At 42.1% G+C, this 9,068-nt stretch overlaps 1 protein-coding gene across 1 annotated transcript; it reads left to right on the top strand.

Moving 5' to 3' along the window:
* Window positions 1-322: 322 nt before the first annotated feature.
* On the top strand, window positions 323-6,208 carry ackr3a (atypical chemokine receptor 3a). Its single transcript, XM_042427363.1, has 2 exons — window positions 323-493; window positions 3,347-6,208. The coding sequence occupies exon 2, from the start codon at window positions 3,417-3,419 to the stop codon at window positions 4,548-4,550; it is 1,134 nt and encodes a 377-aa protein (XP_042283297.1). The 5' UTR covers window positions 323-493; window positions 3,347-3,416; the 3' UTR covers window positions 4,551-6,208.
* The last annotated feature ends 2,860 nt before the right edge of the window (window positions 6,209-9,068 follow it).

Genomic DNA, 9,068 nt, shown 5'->3' with positions numbered 1-9,068 from the left:
ACTTCCCTAGAAAGTTCTTGCATGAGACTCTGCACGTACAATACAGCACACGTTATGAACATGTTTGGTCCTGCATTGAGGTAACATTGGAATATTCAGCAATGCTGTATTAAAAGTTGTATTATGTGTCATATATATATATATATATATATATAGTGTATGGTGGGAGGAAAGCGGAAATTCATTGTTTTTTCCTCCTTCTTGACCGAAACTCGCTGTGCTGTTGCCTGCTGTTCATTGCGCGCCTGAGGTGATGCCATGCCAATACGCATGCCTTTAGGACCTGCCTTGGAGGCGTAGCCCATGTGAGTATTAGCAAGTGCAGAACGAGGGACAGCCTCAGATCCATGCTGAGAGGCGAGAGAAAGCGCGCCGAAGTTTTCCTGCAGTGGAGCGAGCTGAAGTTATCCTTCAACAGCAAACACTAAAGCGAAAACTAATCTGAGAAAAGGAGTGTTTGGAGGGAGGAAGACTTAAAAAAACAAACAAACAGGTAAGCTGCAAAGATGGGCTTGTGTGGCGCAGGAGAAGTTCAGCAGGTTTTTCAGCTTTTTTCAACAGTTTGAAATCCTGAGAGATGCTCGATACCTGCGGTTTTCAGTGCTCTTAGATGAAAATGTATTTTAATCGTTTAAGGAATAGATTTGAACAACTGTATTAACACTAATTGTTACAGTTAGTAAACCAGAATAAATCACGTTCTTTGCATTGTTTCTGATATCATAGCAACATAAAGTTCTTTAAGGAATATTTTAGTAACATTTGAGCGATTTATTTGTATCTCTTCATCTTTCCCAGCCTGTGTTTCTGCGCTGTTTATTTCCCACCCCATTCAAACATCGAGCCAGGCTACTGTGAGCTGACATAACATCTGATAAGAGAAGGCTGTTTCAAATCAGCCAAGTCAACAATGGCAACAATGACACTGTAACTTTGTCGTCAGCAGCAGAAGTTTGGGATTTGTTGTGCGTAATGACGCCAAGGAAACGCGTTTACTGTTTATGTGCGTGTTGCGTCGATGTCCCTTTTTTAAAGGCAGATATTTTATCCTAACCACAGAAAGCTTTTATATAAAGACTGGAGGAAGAAACTTCTGAAAAACATGGTGCACCTGCGCTATTCTTGTCGGCAGCATTAGCACATGAAACTGCCTCTCAATCGCTTTTATTTTCTGTGTATTGAGAGACAAAAGCCGTTTTCAGCTAATTTGTAACTAGATGCTGGCGGGTTGAAAGCGAGGGGGAAGAGAGAGAGTGACAGAGAGAGAGAGAGAGGGAGAGAGAGAGACAGAGAGAGATGGGCAGCTGTTATCTGATGGTGTGGGTGTTAAAAGGTTAATTAGCTTGAAGCCTGTGGTGCTACCTGGCACCTCCAGGTATTTTCCATATAATATAAGGGAATTAGACAGAGACCATTGTGAGGGATTATCTCAGCATAGAAAATCCCCCTATTACAATGAATAGAACTCTGCAGTGTCTCAAAGTAACTCGGAGTAAAATTAAAGGTCAGGTTTATCACAGGCAGTGATAGAAGACCTTTTTAGATCCATTATTAAGTCAAATTAGCACCATGAAAATGTAGAAATACCTCATTACAAGTAAAATCTCTGCATTCAAGATGAAGTAAAAGGACAGAAGTATTATCAGCTTAATGTGTCAAAACTAAGATTACTCATTGACTCTAGTTAGGAGTGTGATAAGGACAAACTGTTCTGTCACAGTATATCTTATATTGTAATGAACTGTTCATATATGAAATAACCAGATGATCGCTAATCTAGTGAAGTAAATGCACAAAAAATTAAGGTACTTCATAAGATTCATGTAATAATCATATAAAAATGTAATATTTCCATAAAGAAGTTCTGTTTAATGATTCGCAACATTGCCTAAAATGACCCAGTACATCCACATATAATAATGGGATAGCTACTACAATATAAGCAGTATGGCAAAATCAAAAATACAGTATATCCGTCTGTTGTCATTTTGTATGTAAAATCCCAATCAGCAATGTAAATGGTAACTATACCTGTCAGATGAATGTTATATATTTGCCAATAGCATCAAATGGAAATAGTGAAGTAAACTGATACCAGGTAGACATAACAAATGCTGCATATCTTGATAAGTTGCAGGAGGCTTTGTATATACTTATTTTTAGTAAAAGAAACATTTCCTTTTACTAGGATCAGCCTCTTTGTGGCAGTGATCCTGTGTACATACAGCACAAGTCTGCAACACAGACAGATGTCTGAGGCGTTCACATTTCACTGCCTCCCGGCATGCTGTGTCGCCCAGTGGTCGGTGACCCTCGTTTATATCATAGTCGGACCATTTTGCAGGCGTCAAGCCTCCCGCTGATCTCTGCACACAATTCACTCTGTGGGCGTAGGAGTCACTCAGGGGCAACAGGAGGGTTAAGCCGCTCGTGTTCTGGTTTTGATCTGTCACCTTTCACCTCTGGCAGGCAGCCAGTTAGAGGAGCTGAGAGAGACATCACAGCACAAACTGTGAAGACAAGGCAGATGCAGCCATGCAGGGATGAACATTTCATTGTGGCTCCTTTGGCTCAAAAGAGTCACACCGGGTTATTGGCATGCCAGGCTGCTTCTGTGATCTTGCATATTGCTTCAGTCACCTTACTCTGTGTGTATATGTAGCAATTTGAAATTATGTGCATGTGTTATTAGATTCAGATGTTGTAAAATGACGTATTCAAGGTTATGAGCGGCTTTTTCTTTGATCATCAGGGTGGTGACAGCTCCCTTTACTTGCTCGCTTCAAGAGAAGAAAAGAAACACAGGATTTTTTTACTATAACAAGCATGTTAAAGGAAAACATACTTTTAAGTGGCATCAGGTTTCCCACCCTGACCAGTCCTTTATCTTGGAATGCCAGGAACGCTCCGGAAATACACTCTGTTTGGACTTCTTGATCCCACTTCCTTATGTCTAATCTGCACTCTGTGCTAGTGGAGCTAATGTAAACATTTATTATACAGCCCCCTGACTGCACATCAGTCCTGGAGAACGTCTACATTTGTGACATGACAACAGAGAGCCTCTATTAACTCATGAAAGCAGTGTTTTAACAAGTTAACCACATTAAGATTCCTCAGGATCTGGTGGCATACCACAAGCAGATTTATGTTTTATTAGCTCGTGCAGTTCAAATCCACACGGGTAAAATAAGCTGTGCTTTAAGCATCTGAAAATTGCATCTTAAATGTAATACCACAGGTGAAATGAAAAACCTGGTACAAGTTAGCCACTGAATCTTTAGATTTGTAGTTAATCTGTGAGTTATGTTGCTAGAAATGATGAATTGATGTCTTGTTTTCACAGGATCTGTCCAAGGTCAGAGGTGGTGTGTGTTAACTCCCAGTGGTCTGTGGTCCTCTCCCAGTGCTGAAAAATGAGTCTGAGTACCAGTGACCTGGAGGACCTGTGGGAGTCGTTGGGGTATCTCAACTTCTCTGACACCTTTGGCAACATATCAAGCGTGGACACAATGACGTGTGCCACGGCATTCAACCGGAGCGCCTTGCTCTACTCCATGTGTGTCCTCTACACTTTTATCTTCATCGTTGGTCTGGCTGCCAACGCTCTGGTCCTCTGGGTCAATATCCGTGCTCCAAGAGACTCCACCTCTCGCCATGAGACACACATGTACATCACCCACCTGGCAGTCGCAGACCTGTGTGTGTGCGTCACTCTGCCTGTGTGGGTGAGCTCACTGGCCCAGCACGGCCACTGGCCCTTTGGTGAAGTGGCGTGTAAACTCACACACCTTGTGTTCTCCGTCAACCTCTTCAGCAGCATCTTCTTCCTGGCGTGCATGAGTGTAGACCGCTACCTAAGTGTGACGCGGCACGGAGAAAACGAGGGAAGCATGTGCAGGAAGCTAATCCGCCCCACAGCATGTGTGGGGGTGTGGCTTCTGGCTCTGGTGGCCTCCTTGCCAGACACTTACTTCCTGCATACTGTGAAGGCATCGCATGGAGACACCATGCTGTGCAGGCCTGTGTACCCAGAGGACAACCCCAGGGAGTGGATGGTGGGAGTGCAGCTGAGCTTCATCCTGCTGGGCTTTGTTCTCCCCTTCCCAATTATCGCAGTGTTCTACGCCCTGCTAGCCAAAGCTTTCACTCGCTCGTCTTCTCCTTTATCTTCCACATTAGAGCAGGAGCGACGTGTGAGCCGCAGGGTGATCCTGGCTTATATCGTGGTTTTCCTGGGCTGCTGGGGGCCGTACCATGGCGTCCTCCTGGTTGATGCTCTCTCTCAGATGGGTCTGGTGCCTCTGACCTGTGGCCTGGAGAATTTGATCTATGTGGCCTTACACCTCACCCAGTGCCTGTCCTTGCTCCACTGCTGTTTCAATCCCATCCTCTACAACTTCATCAACAGAAACTACCGTTATGACCTCATGAAGGCCTTCATCTTTAAATACTCCACGACGACAGGCTTGGCACGCCTCATTGAGCCTTCCAACATATCTGAGGCTGAGTACTCTGCCGTAGCTGTAGACAACCCACCGCTGATCTGAAACTACTCTATGAGCATTTTTTTGAACACTGTTGCTAAATCTAAATAGCTATAATGCAATGTAAACTTATGTTACAACTGATTTATTCTTAGAAGGATCTGTCCACTGTTAGCATTATGTTTGACATTAGATGAAAATGAGAAGAAATAAAGAAAATGCTATTGTCTTTACAGACGAGTCACGTAGAAAATCGTGAGGACTGGCTAATAACAACTTTGATGGACTGGTTGAAAAAGCACTTAGAGAGCAGTTTTATTATATGGAGCTGATACTGAAATCATATAAATATTGTAACTCATATGTAAAGCCAAAAGAGTGACTGTAAATGTGTAAAATCATTGCCTTTACATGATATGTAGGATTGTATTGTGTTTGTGTGTGTAAATTGGGGTTGGGGGAGGCTAAAAAAAATCCCTCCCTCAACTTTGTGCATAATCTGATGGGCATTGATAGTATTAGCAGAGTAATATTTTTAATCTTTCAAGTTGTATTTATGTATATTTTAGCTGTTTTTTTTGCCTCTTTCATGTTGTAATTCACACACTGAGTCTGCTGAACGCTCCACTTCATACAATGCTGCCTCATCATTTTAGTCACTGCACTGACCGGCTCAGTGTTCAAGTCCTGCTGTCTTAGTATTAATCATATCCTCATGTCATATTAGTTCAATCCTTCAGACAAGTAATTTAAATCAATTTGGAGTTGTTGCATGCAACTAAGGTCTTTGAATTATCTTGTGAATGTGTGTTCTGTGTGTCATAGCTTTACAATTAGGGAAATATGCTCATTTCCTTTCTTGCTGAGAAACGTGAAGCTACAGCCAGCTTAGATTAGTTTAGCATAATGACTGGGAGCAGAGGGAAACTGCTAGCCTGGCTGTGTCAAAAAGTAACAAAGTCTGCCTACCAGCGCGTCTAAAGCTCAGTAATTAACATGTTGCATCTTGCTCGTTTAATCCGTCCTCAAACATGCTACATGCAAATCAACTTTCTAGTTTTATTTTCATTCTAAATATTTCCAAAATGTTGTCTGAATGCTTCAACTGGGACTACTAAGATTAAAGAGCAGATAGATATAACTCCCATATCCTCTGTACCATATATGTACAGTATGAATTGTTAAACTGTACGGTCTCTTTGCATTGCATCAATCCTAGTAGTGCAAATGATTCACATAGTTTATGTGGTATTAATCCTGCCGTGTCAGCACATAGACCACAGACAGCTAAGATGTTTATGACCAAACAATGACTGAAAAGCTTTACTGCGCTCATGTTCTGTAGGCAGCAGCTGTGATGTGCAACAACCAAATGTTTATTAGGGACCAAATAACCAAAAAACATCACTGCATTGCTTTAAAGTTTGTGTGTGTGTGTGTGTGTGTGTGTGTGTGTGTGTGATGTGTCACAGCTTGACACTAAGAGACAATGTTTTATGTGTCATAAACATTGAGCTATACAGTTTACTCACTGTCTGTTGTAGGAAACAGCATACTCTTTTGATGTGCTGACATAGAGCGCATTGTGTCATGTGATTGGTTACACATGTATGCTTTTACACTGACTTCATGTTGCGATTAGAAAAGATTGAACAGAGGCATTCCTATGGTATTGTAATGTTTAACATATGTTTTGTTATGTATTAAATACACAGAAAATGTTTCGCCTCAGTGATTTCTTGTCAAAATAATCCAACAACTTAATATTCTCCATGCCTTGAGATCCTAGAAATGCTGTTTTTCAGCAGATAAGCTCCAGTGGAATGTGTCTCAGGAAAGCTTTTAGTTTTTATTGTGAGGCAATGAATTCATACACACACACACACACACACTGACAAAAAGATCCAGATTCAGCTGAAACATAACATCATCCCAGCTGTCACGTAGCTTGCTACTTTAGGCAAGTCATGGTTCAGTTACGCAACACAGGCTAGGCTTTAGTGTGACTGCACCGTTTTCACTGGTTGTAACAGTAACCTCCTTTCAGACAGCAGAAGAAGAAAGTGATGTTACTCCTGCCACTTTAAAGGCATGTGTCCCACATTTTCTTTCTACTATCAGGGACAGATGAGAAAATTAAGATAGATCAGTGGTGCATTTCATGATTTGGCGATACAAAAGTGAAAGAGAAACAGTTCAACTCTGTCAGTTTGTTCCCAACAACTCAGAGGAGTGCATGGTGTGGCATTTCCTCTTTCAGTGTGCATTGGTCAGCTGCACCGCTCATCAGTGTTTGTCCCTGTACTCTCCTAGGAGAGGGACAACACCCTGCCAATGTTATCCTCAGGATACATGACAACCCTCCTAGCCTGCCTCCATGCAATCATCTGCCAGTTCTGAGTACTTCAGATTTTTCCGTTCATCAGCAGCCTCTAACCTACTCCCTCCTCCCATGGGACATCTTGGCGTACAAGGACCACAAGGACCTCCCTGCCAAGGTCAACATTCATACTTGCCAGAGGAGAGGAGATAAGTGTTGATGTTGCTCCTTCCAGTGCTCCCTCCTATCCTCAGGAAATGGACAACACTTTTTCCTGCAGAGTAAAGTACAGAGAGTACACTAAGAATGTCCACATAACAGCATAATTATATGAAATACATGAACAACTTCTTGCTCAACTGAACATGAAGATCCATGCTTAAAATGTTTTAATAGTAGTTTCCTCGTATGCTTCCTCTATCTAGCATCTGACAATAATTTTGGACTTCCATAAATCATCCCTGTTTATCTTGCCGTGCACTTCACTGCTGACGAATTTCCAATGTCTTGGACGGCTTGTTCAATATCTGATGACGTGGCCAGCTGCAGCACCAGCGGAGGTAACTCAGATGACGAAGCTATGCCGGGATTTCCAAAAGTCAAATCAAGTGAGTCATCTGTTGATCTTACCGCCCTATGCTGTCCAGCTTCTTTCCTCCCTGTGACATCACATTGATGTCATAGTGTTCCTGCTGTGTGGTGCCCTTTGACTTGTCTTTTCCCCCCGAAATGTGATGTTTTTTTCACCATACAAGGCTCGCCTGGATGCTGCCAATATCTGCCTGATGTGGCAACCTGCTTGCTCCATTTCTGCCTGTTCTCTCCATTTTTGCTTTGTGCAGACTGCGACATCCCCACTAAATAACTCATCTTTTTTGTGCTAAGCTGGGCTAAACACATCTGTCAATCTTTGTGATTAGGAGATGAAGGGATATCAATCTACACATCTGACTTTGGGTATGATGACACACAGTGGAGATGGAAGTGAACTCTATATGAGATGTACTGCATTTCAAACCAATTCCCATAGCATTATTCCAAACTATCCCATACATACTACCCCATACAGTACAGTAAATGTTTAGGTCTGCAGTCATGCACACACAGGGTGAGTGTAACATACACTTCTGCTGCCCCTTGACTGAATGGCCTGTTTTGTTTTTTTTGTTGGCATGCACATATTCTGTGAAGTGTTTTGCTTCCTTTTACAGTTTCCCAGTTATGATTCACTTTTGATTCTCCTCTGATTCCATATTAAGTTTCTAACAGGGTGTGTCAACCACACAACTGAGCCAGTGTTTTACGCAAACTCAAATACTCCACATGGGTAAGATGGAAAATTAGCTTCACAGAAGCAAACTCTGACAGGTTCCACTCAAATCACTTGCAGTCTCTTTGCAGTTTTCTGTTGTCACTAATAGCAACATGTGCAGCACTGTAAATCTGTGTGATGGGGGAAGGATTTATTGGAAAGCCCCTGAGAGTCAAGGAATTCAGTGGTCAAAGGTTGGACACTGGTGTCCAGCTCAGCCCTGGTGTAGTGCATAAATAAGTTACAGTACTTTCTTAATGGAGCCATCTGTTTTAGTTTGATTTAATAAGCATAGATAATGGGCTAGTGATGAAATGGATTATGGGAGTGTTGCTTTATAGCGCGATGTTCGTCTACAACTTATGCTGAAGAGATAACATTTATGAGTGATGAAACAGGGAGGAGGTGCAGAGGTGGAGAGTAATTTAGAACGACTGAATTTTTTGAAATGTCTTTTACAGGGGGAGCACACATGCTGCGCTAGAGTGCACACACACACACACACACACACACACACACACACACACACACACACACTACAGGCATGTGTATCTGTAAAACTTACATTATTTTGGCCCATTTCCAAGCTTTAGGAATAAGTACAATTCCTAATCAAGTCTGTGCTTGCTTTGCTCAGTCTGGTAGGAATTCCACATGAGGGCTCACACTGAAGAAAATAAAGGGTCTTGAATTATTAATGAAGTAGATGGGGAAAGCAGCAGCTGCGTGTGCTCATAGGAAGTTTTTGGCGTGAATGTAAAGAAAGTCAGAGGATAGGGTTAGTTTATCACTCCATGACTCCACTCGTGTCAAGAGAGGAGGATAACTGTTATACCCAGATGTTGGGCAGATGTTCAGTTTAAGGGGAGAGGAAAAATTAAGAGTTTAAAGACCTTCAGACCTGAATTTAGATCAAACAACACCAGTTACGCACGTCAATTTACAGAGT

Source organism: Thunnus maccoyii, chromosome 11 (genome assembly GCF_910596095.1).
Source record: "Thunnus maccoyii chromosome 11, fThuMac1.1, whole genome shotgun sequence".
In the NCBI taxonomy this organism is placed as follows: Eukaryota; Metazoa; Chordata; class Actinopteri; order Scombriformes; family Scombridae; genus Thunnus; species Thunnus maccoyii.
This window is presented reverse-complemented; position numbering and strand designations above follow the sequence as displayed.

What these genes read in the sequence shown, in the direction of transcription:
- ackr3a (XM_042427363.1), top strand. Translation starts at nt 3,417, where the DNA reads ATGAGTCTGAGTACCAGTGACCTGGAGGACCTGTGGGAGTCGTTGGGG.